General features: G+C 47.0%; 1 protein-coding gene and 1 long non-coding RNA gene across 3 annotated transcripts; both read left to right on the top strand.

The window, feature by feature from the left end:
* Positions 1-5,359: 5,359 nt before the first annotated feature.
* LOC140687969 (uncharacterized) lies at positions 5,360-9,040 on the top strand. The gene is made up of 3 exons (XR_012062602.1): positions 5,360-5,468; positions 6,022-6,118; positions 8,838-9,040. It is a non-coding gene; the product is annotated as an uncharacterized lncRNA (long non-coding RNA).
* An 859-nt stretch (positions 9,041-9,899) lies between these two features.
* LCE7A (late cornified envelope 7A) lies at positions 9,900-11,237 on the top strand. 2 transcript variants are annotated; one of them, XM_072945907.1, is made up of 2 exons: positions 9,900-10,033; positions 10,676-11,237. In XM_072945907.1, exon 2 carries the CDS (start codon positions 10,697-10,699, stop codon positions 10,973-10,975), a length of 279 nt encoding a protein of 92 aa, XP_072802008.1. In that variant the 5' UTR covers positions 9,900-10,033; positions 10,676-10,696; the 3' UTR covers positions 10,976-11,237. The 2 variants fall into 2 exon arrangements, with proteins under 2 accessions (XP_072802008.1, XP_072802009.1); XM_072945908.1 differs by having other exon boundaries at positions 10,015-10,115.
* Positions 11,238-13,673: the final 2,436 nt, after the last annotated feature.

Genomic DNA, 13,673 nt, shown 5'->3' with positions numbered 1-13,673 from the left:
TACTGGGCTCTGTGTTCACAGATGTAAGTGGGAGATTTGTCTCTGCTGTAGAAAAGCTCACAATCTCGTGGTGGAAGCCGTATCCACTTGAGACTGAAATAGGTGGACTGATAATTACCATTTTGCGCTGATTGCCACACTTAATTTTCTCCTACCATGTGTCTAAAAGGACTTAAAGGAGAAAAAAGTACGAAAGATCAAGGACCGCAAGGGAAGACTCATCCCGATGGTGTAGATCAGAGGGGGTTTCCTGGGTTTTGCAAGGAGAAATTCAAAACAGAGGGGGCGCACCACTTGGGGGAGAGAAAATTAGGCTCCCTGAGGTAGGTAGCATTTAAACAGGGCCTCTGAAGATCTGCTGACTTTGGTGCTGGGGGTGGAATGAGGAGGAAGCGCCTTCCCGGTGGGAGGCACAGCATAAACAAAGCAAAGCAGGCGCTCGCCAGTGATGTGAGTTACAGTTTGGCGGACTGCCGGGTGTAAGGCGATCGTGTGCGACGTTCATAACTCCAGTTCCTTATGATAACTCGACCAGCTGAACTGTTGAACTTAAGTCATAAAACTCCAGCTGGCAAAAGACGGTACCTCTGGGCATAGTCTAGGCCCCAGCTCAGGGTCTGTCAGCCTGGGACTGCGGTGACCTGAGGCAAAGTAGGGAGGTCCGGAGGGGCTTGAAGCTCAGCTGTGTTGCATATCAAACTAAGTTCCATGTACAGATGTAGCTGGTTCTTATTTTCTGGGGGTCACTGAAAATATTTTTTTAACCCAGTACCCAACCCAGTGGATTATATTGCCCAGGCTCAGAGCAGAATATCAGGCTGTCCAACATTTCCGGTACAAAGGATGCTCATTTCCAGAGTTCTGCAATCCTGATGGCTAAGACATGATTTTGCCTCTGTTATGAAATATATATATATAAAGGTATACATATGTAGTCTAATTATATATAATTATAATTTTAAATGTGCAATTTTTCTCATTAAGCAAATGATGCGTACTTGCATGTTCATGTGGATAACTATATGCAAGTTGATTGAGACCAGCCAAAAATCTTATCACCTAAAAATAACCTACTGCTAATAGGTTCATGGATATATTTCCAAACTTCATAAAAATCACAAGTGAGACCATTTCAGAATATCTTATAACCTGCTTTTTAACTTAACAGTATAATTGCCAACACTCTTCCCTGCTTATATATAGTGATCAACACTATTGCATTGTATCGTGTGAAGGCCGTGACTTTGTGTAACTAGCTCCCTGGTACCCAGCATTAATGTTGCTTCCACTTTTTTGCTCCCTAAACATCAGTAAAATAAACATTCTCTTTGGTGATTATTCTTAGTAATTTTTCTAAGATAAACTTTTAGAATTTAAATTCTAGAATTTGCCAAAAGACTATGAAGGGGTTTTTTTTTTCCAGGCTCTCCAGGGAAATTGCATTTTGGGAGCCATTAAAACGACTCCATTTCAGAAAGTTCTTTTTGGGAAAGGGATGTCCTTTGTTCAAGAGTGTAAGTACTGTGTTTTAAAAAAAGAAAATTACCCTCGCACAGGGAAAATCCTTTTTGCGAAAAGAAACACTTTCTGAGAAACTCAACAAGTATCGACCTATTTTACTGTCAAGAAATTTCCACTTTAAAACAGAAAGATTAGCTGCTTTCTCCTTTGGAGGGAAATAGGATGCTTTATATTGTGTTAAGCAGTGTCTCAGGAATCTTAACAAACCAGTGCTCGACCTTCCATATTTAGCTGATAGATTTTCTGATTTTAGATGTTCATTTATGTTTGTGTGAGAGATTTTTGGAAACGAAATCTCACTTTTCCCTAAAAAAAAAAAAAGCAAAATATCAAAGCTTGGTTGATTGTGTAAAGCTTAATGTCTAATATGGTTTTTTCTATTTTTTTATCCTGCTGTTTCTTGAAAACAGATATTCACTAAACAAAAAGTTTTTTCTTAAAGTTTTGACAGAAATAAACTTTCTTTGACAAGAGTATTACTTAATATTTTGACTTTTTCAGATTTTCCTAGTACTTGGATTCCCTGTGCTAACTGTAGAACTTATATCGCATTAACACACAGTTCAGTCTGTACCAAACGGACTTTGAAATTACAACATTGAAAATAAAGTAATAACTTGATCACTGTTTTTCTTCACAAAGATCCGCGTTTGGCATCTTCACATTTTCTAAATGACTGTGCATCAGAATTGTCAATACTATGAATGTCTTTTTCGTATGGCTTTAGCACTTTTAACATTGTACATACACTGCATCTTTGTTTTCTAGTAACAAATAATGAAAAATGAAGACTTCACATTTTGTGCAAAATATCCTATATGCAGTCTCTTACAAGTTTATAGGGCCAGCAAAAATAGGTAAAAGGTACAATCATTTTTCTTTAGAATATATCTAACTGGCTCTTTACAAATGTTAAATATTTCCATATTTTAAATATTTTCTACTTAGAAAAATTTGCTGTTGACAGAGCATTTGATGTTTAGTATGCTCTTTTGTCTAATCTTTTTTAATGTTAAATACAGTATTGTATGGACTAAGTAAACAACATGGAATAAAAAAAAAAGAAAGAATCAAAAAAAAAAGTTGCTAGGTGTTTAAAAGAGCTCCCCAAGGACTGCAGAAGACCCCCGAGTGAAGCTTTCAACAGCACTCTGCCCGCTCTGACCCAGTCCCGGTTCCAGCCTTCCAGCAAGTGGGAGCTGGAGTTGACCCCAGTGATCTAACGCCAGGCCAGCCTCCGCCCCAGAGTGCCCAGCTCTTCCGGGGTCTCCAGCCAGGACAGGTGTGTCTGCCTGGCCCTGTGGTCCACCTGGAGTGAGGCTGGCCCAGCCGCCCCCTCGTGCGCTTTCAGCAGCTCTTAGTTTGTACAGTGTCTGACAGACGGTATTTTATTGTGACATATTATACACACTTCATAATACAGCAAAGACAGTAATAAACAGTCCTTATTTTATTTATTTCTTCTATAAAACTGTCATAAAGAAAATATTAAAATCAAATCATCCTAAGGTGAAAGAAGCTATGTGGTGCTAATTTCCTCTCCTGTTCAGTGGGAAGCCAAGAAATGCTGCCTAAACTCGGCAGGTGAAGAAACAGAATTTTAGTTACATTCTATAAGGTTGCAGAGGTCGCCAACAGTAGTATGAAAAATATAACCGCATCTAAGTAAGGAGGCGGGAAGGGGGGATGTATGTAGGAGGTGGTGGTGGTGGAGATGAGAAGAGCGTTGTGAAGTCAGCCCTTCCCAGTCACTGACACGTTCTCCTGATATTCTTTGGAATTTATAAATCTTTAGAGAAACGCAAGCACAGATCCTCATCACTGGCGGACATCGGACTAGCCCAGTAATTACAGTAGTAACAACAATAGCGATTCACGAAGAGCGACGGCAACCGTCTGTATTTACCCAGAGCTCGCTGTGTACAAGGGCTCTTCCGACCCCCGTGTACGTATTATCCACGTAATCGCCACAGCAGCTCTGCAAAGTAGGTGTAATTTTACCACTATTTTACAGAAGAGTAAGTGAGGCACAGAGAAGACAAGTGACAAGCCTAATGTTGTACAGCTAATGAAAGACAGGACCTGTGCCTGAAGCTGGGCGATCTGGGCGCAGACACTGGACGTTTAACCACACGCGGCCTTCCCAAGAGGACAGTGCTGGGTTGAGCACCATCTCCTCTCTCTGCCCTGCGTCCCCTCTCCTCCTCTGCCCGCCCCAAGCCTGAACACTGGGGAAAATTAATAGACTTTAGATTTAATGCTGATTCTGCCACTATTTTAACTCTGTGAATTGACTCTGATCCTGCAACTCTCTTCTGTGAAATGAAGCCATCTAACCCAGCCACGTGGCATGTTCTGTGTGTAATGAATTCCCCCATCCAGCACGTAAATGAGTACCGACCGCACGTCAGGGGCTGCTTGTTGAGGCATTAGTACTTCTTTCTCATCTGATCTCATGCAATTTATTAGAGAAACATATAAACATGTTTGTTCTAACAAAAACAACAGTCTGAAAAGAAATGGTCTACTTTGTGAGGTAGTGAGTTCTCCAACTGAAAGCATTTTGTTTGAAGCCAGGAAGCTCACCATTGGGCACATGGGAGAGAAAGGGCAAGCACTCGGTAGAAAACTGATTAGATGCTTGCTAAGACCCTCCAGGGCTGGGTGGTTTTGTGAGTTGCCTGTACGCCTTACATCCTTCAATTGTCTATGAAGATCCCTGGAGGAGCTCGGAGTAGGAGGCTGAGGCAAAGGCGTTGCCAGAATGTTCCATGGGCTGACTATCGTTCTGTGTACTACCAGAACACTCTGGGACGATACTTCCCAAACTAGCAGAATTATCCAGGAAATATTTAAACAATGCAAATGCTCCGGAACCCCTCCTTGGGGATTATAAATCAACAGGTCTTAGTCGAGGACCAGGAATTGGCATTTTTGAAGTGCTTCCCAGAGGGCTCCGATGTACAGGTTTAAAGTCTCTCTTTCAGCCAAGGCTGAAAGAACATTTTCCTCGCTTCATGTAATTCCTTGCTGGGTTGACCCTATTGCTCTGAGACTGTGTGACTTTCATTTGCTCTTAAACTCTCCGATATCAGGTTTTCCATAGGCAGTAGTATTGGAGTCACGTTGCTGTTACGAGGAGAAGGTAAAACATGTGAAATGCAGTACAGATGTGGGGGGATGTGAGGGACTCCCCTTGTGTGGCTCCTATCTCTAAAGGGTGAACGGCTTAGAATCACAGGTTCACGGAACAACAAAGCAGAAACTCCTGACCTGCAGATGAGAGAGCAGGTCCCAGGCTGAGCAGCTTGCCTGAGGCTCCTTGATGGCCGCTCCCTAGCCTCACATATGGGATAGAACTGGCCTTCCTGAAGACAACGCTCCTGGTCCAACTGGAAGCTGAGTTTTGGGGGAGGGGTGCTGTCACCATCCCAGTCTTTCTCTTAAGACGTGTTAATTGCAAGTTGAAGCCTGCGATCAGCTGGGTTATGGCTTTTGGGCACAGTGGTGAGAATGGTGGTGAGGTCGTTAGCGTGGGGCTGTGATGAGCCAGACATACTATCAGCACAGCAGTCTCAAAGAATGAGAACCGAGGATGGAGCCAAAGACCTTGGTGAACATCAGAAGAGAGGGGGAAGCTAGCCAGGGGTGAGAAAGCTCTGTCTCATAGGCTGCAGAGTCTCATTTCTTGGAAGATTTAGACGTATCTTCCTGAGATCTTTGCCTGGAGGAAAAGGGTAGGTAAGGAGATCTCTCTGCATCCGTTCTGATCTTAAGACTAGAAAGCGTCATTTGTTGGTGACTCTTGTAAATGTAAGCCTCAAGAGGAAGTTTTAGTGACTGCCCCACTCACTAGGCCGACAGAGGGGCCAGGGTGGGACCCAGGACCAAAGCGGGATGCTGAGTTCTGTCACCGAGGAGAAGGGTCACCACAGCCACCAAAGACGGTAAGTCAGGAAGTCACTCAGGTCCTGATATGATCGGGCAGCCCCCCAGCACAGGGCTGCCATCGCCACCTCAGACATCACAACAAAAGCAACGGCAACGCTCATGTCACAAGTGAGGGCGCTGAGGCCCGGAAGGGCCAAGTGACCCACAGCTGATCAGTGCTGGGCCCGGGCCAGAGCCCCGGCCATGGCCTGCTGCTTCATCCCGGGGAGGCTTCCTACGGCTGGAGACTGTAGAGGAAGGAGGGATCCTAAGACTGGTACCAGGCGACACTGGTGTGTGACCCCCAGTCTCACAGGAATAGGACTCAGCAACTGGGGACACCTGCAGTGTAGTAAAGAACGGTAAACTTGCCCCGTCCCTACAGCTTACAGAGCCCCTCTGACGCTGGTGTTGGTGTCTTTTAAGCACCGTCCTGTACACGGTGGGCCTATGTCTCTAGTCCACACTAGACAAACAGGGGGGGTGACCGGCTTTTGAGGCCACCTCACAGAATGGACGAGAATGTGCTATGCTGACTAGGTCTTGTTCCTTTCTTCTATGCTCTGATAGGACTGGGCGCAGATCCAGGAGGCCAGGTCGCTGAATATGGGTCATGAACGTTCCTCCCAAGAAGCACACGAGCAGTGCGGGTCCTTCAACAACCCAGGTACGAATCCCGCTGCCCTCGGGAGGACGGCAGGTCCTTCCCAGGGCTCTTTGCCAGAGCCAGAGCCAGACCCACACGTCTGCCTGCCCACTGGGATTCTGACCCACAGGATGACTGTTCAGAGACACGACCACTCAGGCAGAAGGAAGATCCTTATTGTCCTTCCTTTCATCGCTTAGGAATTAGCTTGATAAGAATCTCATGCATGCCACTGCTGGCCTGAGTGGCACCTCACCCTTCTATTAAGGGCACACCCAAGATAGGCAGGAATTCTAGCATGCTTGACTCCTCAGGCAGGCAGAGTGGTGAGGAGGTACTTGGGAAGATGAGGAGAGAGTCCAGGAACGCAAGAGGAATGCACAAGCTGTTCCCAGACAGGTCTCGGCCGAGGGGAGACCCTCCAGACACCTTCTGACCAGTCCGGCTGTCTAGAAGCTCATGCATAAGGAGCTCCCCCAAGTCCAGCTCTTGTCCTCACGACAGACTTGGAGCCTAGCCGCTCACCACAGAAGCCAGCTTGGGGAACCAAGTCAAGGCACTAGACCGCCTAACCCAAGTAGCACTCCTAACATGTAGATCTCATGTCCTTCCTTTACTTAAATGGTCAAAGATGCTCCAGTTGCCTCTGGTCAAACTTCTGTAGACAGCATGATCTAGTTTTCAGATAAAGTCGATTGTGTACCTCCTATACGTAAAGGCAGGTAAAGGTGTGATGACTCCAGCTGCAGCGGGGGTGAGTGGGAGGTCCAGGCTGCTGTTTGCTCAGGCTTCCCCTCCCAGGTAGCCCAAATAGTCAAGAATTAAGAATAAATGATCTTTTAAAACTTGACTCAAAGTTTTTAGGAACCCCCTTATCAGTAGGATGCTGAGGGGAAGGAAGGAAATGAAAACGTATTTTCGATCTACTACTTGTCAAACATTGTTTGCGTTATCTCAGTACGATAGCTCTATGAGGTCTGTATTGTTAATCTCATTTTACAGATTAAAAAAAACTGAGGCTTAAAAACATTAAATAACACACCCACAGTTCAAATGCCAGTGCCCTGGTTCTGAGCCCATCCTCTTCCAGCTTCCGTGCATGCAAAGACATGAAACTGACACAGTAGACAAGGGCTGGGAGGGCCCCAGGACAGCAGCTCATGCTGCCTGCAGGCGCGTCTCGCCGAAGAGGTGGTGTTGGAACATCCCTGGCAACAGCGTTCCTAGGGATCTAGTTTGGAAGCCATTAATCTCTGGGCTAAAGTGTGCGGCCCTGCAAGTAAAGCTCTCAGGGTCCCGGGCCCTCCCTTCCTCTCTGTCCAGCTGGTGCTCTTCTCCAATGTCGTGGCCACTCTCCTTCCAGAAAAGGTCGAGCCCCTTCACATCTCTGTGCCTACGTGTGCGCACTTCCTCCCTCTATCCGGAGTGTCAGGTTCCCTCCCACCCCCGACTGACTCCCACTCTGTTTCTGAGCCTCAGTCTGACTCGAGCTGTCGAATGGGATTACCGAAAACTCAAAGGGATAATGTGTTGGAATAATGGAAAACACATGCCTGGTAGACGGGAGACTGAGAATACATCTTTATTCCCCTCCCTTGCCTCCATGTCGTCCCACCTGGATCATTCTTTGAGGGCAAAGAATTACCTTAATCTTCTTTGAATGCACACAGCCCTGCACATCACAGGTACTCAGTGAAAAAAATTAATGTCATTAAAATGATCATTTCAACGTTACTACCAGAAAGGCATTTCCATTGGGCTAAATAATTTTTCATTATTGACAGCAAGTCATTGAGGATATTGGACCAATACAATAGAACCTTTGAAAATTATTTGTAATACTTTAGTAGGGGCATGCACAGATGGGGCACAATGTTGCCCATCCCACAGATCTGGGCTTCAATTGCTCACACTCTTAGCCAGCAGAGGCACGATTAGGCAAGAATTGCGAATGTACACAGCACTCTGCTTTGACACAGCAAGACGAGTTAAGTAATTTCCTCTAACAAGTGGGATGAACTAAACAGACTATATGAAGGTGCTTCCTCATCGAGTGACTTACCTTCAGATGTTTCACATCCTCACACACACAGCAGCCATCAGCTCTCCCCGTTTTATCAAGCTCACCACCGTTCCCATCCCCAGATGAAATAAACTCAGGGAAAAGAACAAACCAGGGAAGGCAGCACGTGGGTGTGAGCTCCTTGGAGGTCTGACGCTCGTGAATACACACGCACACTTGAAGGCGTACTAGGATTACCTGGCCCGGACCCCTCTGAAACCAAGGGGGAGCCAGGACCAGAGCCCTGACTTCCACCGCCAAGTTCTAGTGGCTGGCCAGTATCAATACCTCCATCCAGGGAGCATCCTCCCACCCCTGCGCCGCTGGTCTGCCACCGACATGGCCTCCCAGGGGGCCCTCTCTCCAGGAGTGAAAGGAGGGAGACCATTGCCACAAGCACAATAAATACTCATAAATTCATTGAACAAAAAAAAATTTTTTTAGCACATACAGGATGTCAGGCACTGTGTAGTGCTGAGGATAAAGTGAACTGGCGAGCACTGAGATTTCATCCTATCCAGGATGACAGATATTGAAAAATAAATACAAGCACAGTGTCATAAGAATTACAGGAAACTGTAGGGGCGATTCGGTTCTTACATGGTTCTCCGGTATAAGAAACAGAGGAGAAAGGACAGGCATTAGGAAAGACAAGGAGCTGATCCTTCTTCCACACAGGAAGCCACGAAGGACGGTTGCAGACACAAGAAGGCTTGAAGACTTGCTGCTGGGAAGCAAAGTCCTGAACACCTGGCAGCTACTGTCTGCCCCGTGGAGCAGGCTGTCTCATTTATCTAGAGGCAGCGGTGGACGTTCAGAGGGTTTGAGACAGGACAGAAGGCATGACGTGTGTGCACGGTGAGTGCAGAGATGTATACAAGCAGTGCTTTGGGCTCAGCCAGACAGATGATTCTCATCCTATGATGATGTCTGTTTTTTTTTTTTTTTTTGTATAGCACCTAGGCATAGCAGGGAGGATTCAGCCACTGTTGAGGTTTTGACAGTCAAGCTTTGACAAGACAAAGGGGCAGGGAATCTCACTATAATGGCAAAAGAGTGGGTGAAATAATAAGCTAAGGGAAGCAAACTAGGAAAGCGAGTAGGGTGGGAGCAGATTCCGGTGGATATAATGAAGCAAGTTGGAAAGAAGGAAACGTGATCAAAGAAAGAGGTGGCTGGCTTCCTGGTCTCAGAGAGTTAGGAGACCTGGCTTCTAACTCAGACTCTGCAGGACTTGGAGCATCTCCTTTGTTCCCGCTGGCTTTCAATTTTGTCACCCATGCATGCAGGGTAAGTAGTGCCCTAACGTCCCCTCCAGATGGGCCTTTCTATGAGGCTACATCGTTGGTCAAGGTCTTAGGCACTTGGGGATCTGAACAGACACACTGATCCTTCAGCAGTGGCCCAAGGATGCTTAGATTATTGGTCCCAAATCTGGCGATAGAGTGTCCAGAAACCCCTATCTGTGTTCTGGGTTGACCCAATATTTGTGGCTTTAGCTTTTCATCCCAAGCATGCTTGGATTCCCCCAGAAACCCTAAGTTCAAGTCCCAGGCGGTGCCATTATAAACTCCCCTGTAAACCATGACCTTCTTATCTTTATGGAAATGCTTCTGAGGTTTATGAAGGGGAGGGACGCTCTGGAAAGGTACTCATGAGCATCCAGTAGTGACCCAGTGTGACAAAGTGACAGAATTATGGAGCCACTGGAATGTGGGAAGTTGTCCTCATGACCACCTGATTGGGAGCTGCTTTCATGTTATTCTGGCTCATCCCCTCGAGCTGGGTGCAGGGTATGTATAAAAGGCCTCGGATCATACAGTCTCCTCACTCCATCAGACACACTATTGCTTGCCCAAGGTTTGAAGAACAAGGTGAGTGTCCTTACTGACCTGATGGCAGTTTGGGGCTGGCCGGGACTGCCACACATCAGCTGAATGGGACAAGCCACTCCAGGTGGGAGAGAATGGGAGCTAACTGGTAACTGCAGGAAGATCAGGAAATCAGGCTCAAAAGTAGTGATCCTAGGGGAGGCAAGTGGTAACCAAAGGTTGGGGCAGGGGTAGGGGAGGATAGTTTGTAGGACAAGAGACAGCCACACAGGACTGAAGAGTAGGACTAAAGACAGAGCCCCTAATGTAAGAAAGAAAAAAAGGAAGATGATGAAGACAGATGGTGTGACCATGGGCTGAGGCTAATCATGTGGTTTCTAGAATGCATAAATCAGAGAGCATTATTTTAAAATTTTTAGGATTTGGGGAACTACCTACGGCCCTACGTTACCACCTTTGAAATCAGGAGTCTTGGGAGAACCAGGACAGTGGGAGAAGGTGTTACCAGAGTCTAACTTAGCCACTGGCTGATTTCTCTGTGCCAGGCCAGCGGGGCTGCTCTGCCCTAGAGATGTGGGCCCTGGACCCACAGCATTACTCACAGAACTTAGGACTGTAAAAAAATACTGCATCAGATGAGGTTTATATTCACTGAACTTTTGAAATATCTGCATTTCTTCACAGAGCAACTGAGCATTCTCCAAGATGTTCTGCCAGCAAAACCAGCAGAAATGCCAGCTCCCCGCCAAGTGTCGCCCCAAATACCCACCCAAGTGCCCCCCTCAGGCCCCGGGTCCCCACCCTGCTCCTGCCCCCTCCTGCTGTGTCCCCAGGTGCTGTGTTTCTGGCTTCAGAAGCAGCTGCTCTCTGGTGTCCCACCGATTTCCGAGAGTCTGCCTCGACCTGGCCCAGCCTTCCATCTGCTGTGAGAGGGAGCCCTCCGCATGTTCCTGCAGTTGCCATGGCCATGGGGGCTACAGATGACCTGCATCCTTTGAGGAGCCCAAGATGCACAGTCAGGGACCAGCCCAGAATGGATGTCACATCTCACTCTCAGCCTCGTTCTTCCCTCTGCTTCTGAGTTAAGCTGCTTAGATGTGTAGGTGATGGATGCCGCTTTTTCCTGAAAATCTCAGACCTCTTGGCCTTAGCTCTGGTCCTAGACCAAGAAGCCCTGAATGCTGGAGAAAACTCTGCTTCCCAAAGCCTCATCAGTGTGCAAAAATAAAGCTTATCTTTCCTGGCACCCAGAACTTCTTGGTATTGAGTAATTCTCCCATGCTTTGCACTGAGCAGCTCCCAGCAACCTGGATTCCTTAAGCAGACTCCCACGAAGAGCCACCCAATGGCGAATTCCTTCTAAGATAGACCCTGGGTCTGAGCAATTTGAGAGGACTATGACAAAAAAGAAAGATCCCAAAGGGAATATAGGGGGATGTTCCCAAAACATCAGTGACCCTGTCCCACTGCAGCTGACACCATCACTGTAAAGGACACCTGCTTCCCCAGAACTCAGCCTCCAGGTCCTTCTTACCTGGGGGAATCACATACTCGAGAAGGAAATGGCACAGGAGCATTTGCAGTTTTCAAATCTCAGTTCAAAAAGCCACGAAAAATACTGTCCTTCAGCAAATCCCCTGACTGAGTCCCTCATTCCTCTTCACACGGGAACTGGGATCAGGTGGGTACCTACACCCTGGCCCAGCGAGCACCATGCCCTCGAGGCACATTTTGGCCTTGGTGCTGCTGTCCACCCTGTGCGGTTCTTTTTCCTCATCCATTTAATGGGACAAATGGCATGGGTTTGGGGACAAGTCCTCAAAGCACTTTATTCATCCCAACAGTGGGCTGTAGGCGATGGCCACGCCCTTGCCCGTCCTCCAAGATGACACTTCTTTGTTGTTGCCGAGGAAATGAATCACAAAAATGTAGCTGACAAATGAATTACAAAAATGTGGCTGACGAAATGAATTACAAAAATGTGACCAACGAAATGTGGCCGACGAAATGAATCCCTGAGCGGCTGTGGTGCAAAAAGTCTCCCGAGGCTCGGGTCTCTTTATTCTTATACCCCTCACACAAAGGAGCAAACCGAACCCGTACCAAGCATCGCGAGACAGCATTTTTTGAATTGACGCAAGCGCACTACATCTAAGACATTCCTCCTAGTCACTTCCTTATCCTAAGTGTCTTTATTGTTTCCAGACCCTCCTGTTCGCTTCCTTATCCTAAGTATCTTTATTGCTCTCAGACCCTCCTGTTCCCAGGCCTGTTCCTTTTGAGGAACAGATAAACATCCTTGTTTGCAAGCGATGTTCCTCCTGGGAAGAGGAAGGGTCACTTGGCAGGAACTTCTGTTTGCAGATAAGTCCGGCCACTTCTGTGAGATGTCCCGCGTGCAGGCACACCCACAGTTTCCCTACTAAATCTCCTTCATTTGTGGTTTTTTCCATGAAGTCTAGTCAGTTCACAATATTGCATCAGTCTCTGGTGCCCAGCATCATGTTTCAGTCATACATGTACTTAACTTATATTCGTTTTCACTATAGGTGACTCTAAGATATTGAATATAGTTCCCTCTGCTTTACAGTAGAAACTTGTTGTTTCTATCGGGCCAGTAAGAGAGAAAGGGGTGGAATTCATATAGAAATTGCACAGAGTCCACAGCTCAGCTGAAACAAGCCCCAGCCATGAAAACATCTCGGCTCACGCAGTGCAGTGTGTCTCATACATGAATGTCATTCATTCGGTGCGTTGTAGGAGCAGAGAGATTGGGGAAGCTGGTCCAGACCACTCTTTTGGACCAAAATGCTTTATTGCAAGTCGTGATTGGCCAGGGGCATCCAGGCCACGGAGCGCTTTGGGGGCTAGAAGGGAGGTGGACCTGACCGCCCTCTTGGACATCCCATCACTAAGTCCAAGGAAGAGGACTTCCAGTCCAGTGGTCTCAACCTCTGACCAAAGGGACAGAAGGAGTCCAGAGGGGTATTTCAGGGATTCTGGCAATGTCTGTGAGAGAAAGACTATCCTGTGCGTGTTTAAAATGCTGTGATAAGATTCAGCCTGCCTCCTCAAAAGGGTTAAATAAGAGGTGATAAATGATAATGCCTTGGCGAGCATCAGGGTTGTTCAATCAGGGCTGTTAACCCCCCAGCAGACATCAGATTAGAAATTACGTAACATCACAGTGTGTGTTTTTAAGGTCTTAGTCATATCCCTCGATTTCAGGAGAAATATTCTTTTTGCCATGTTCTAACCTTATTCTCTAAAATGATATCTTCCATCTCAAACTCATTTCTTACCAGCGGAGGAAGAGTAAGCAACCAGACTGGCGAAATGGCAAGAGACTTGCCATCACTCGTCTGCACTCAGGCCTGTGCGGGCTTTGGTTTCAGGGTAGAGAGGGCTGAGCAAAGGTCATCTCCATGTGGAGGCTGCAAGGCGGCAGAGGGATCTTGTCCTGGGCCCACGGCTGGGACAGGCGCCATGAGAAGTCCTCACGCTCACCTGGACCTGCCTGGGTCTCCGCTGCGTGGAAATTGCAGGAAGCCCCTTCCTCCTGCTGTGTCTCTCCAGTGCCCCCTATGGAGAAACCTTAACATCGCGCTCGCTTTAAAGGAGATATGCTGAAAAGAATGCCATTGTTTATCATAGAACATATATTAATGGGTGCATTTGGAGC

This window comes from Vicugna pacos, chromosome 21 (genome assembly GCF_048564905.1).
Source record: "Vicugna pacos chromosome 21, VicPac4, whole genome shotgun sequence".
Taxonomy (NCBI): Eukaryota; Metazoa; Chordata; class Mammalia; order Artiodactyla; family Camelidae; genus Vicugna; species Vicugna pacos.
Note: the sequence above shows the minus strand (reverse complement) of the source record. Positions and strands in the feature narration are given on the sequence as shown.

Excerpts from the sequence above, each read along its gene's own strand:
- LCE7A (XM_072945907.1), top strand. The coding sequence starts at position 10,697 with ATGTTCTGCCAGCAAAACCAGCAGAAATGCCAGCTCCCCGCCAAGTGT.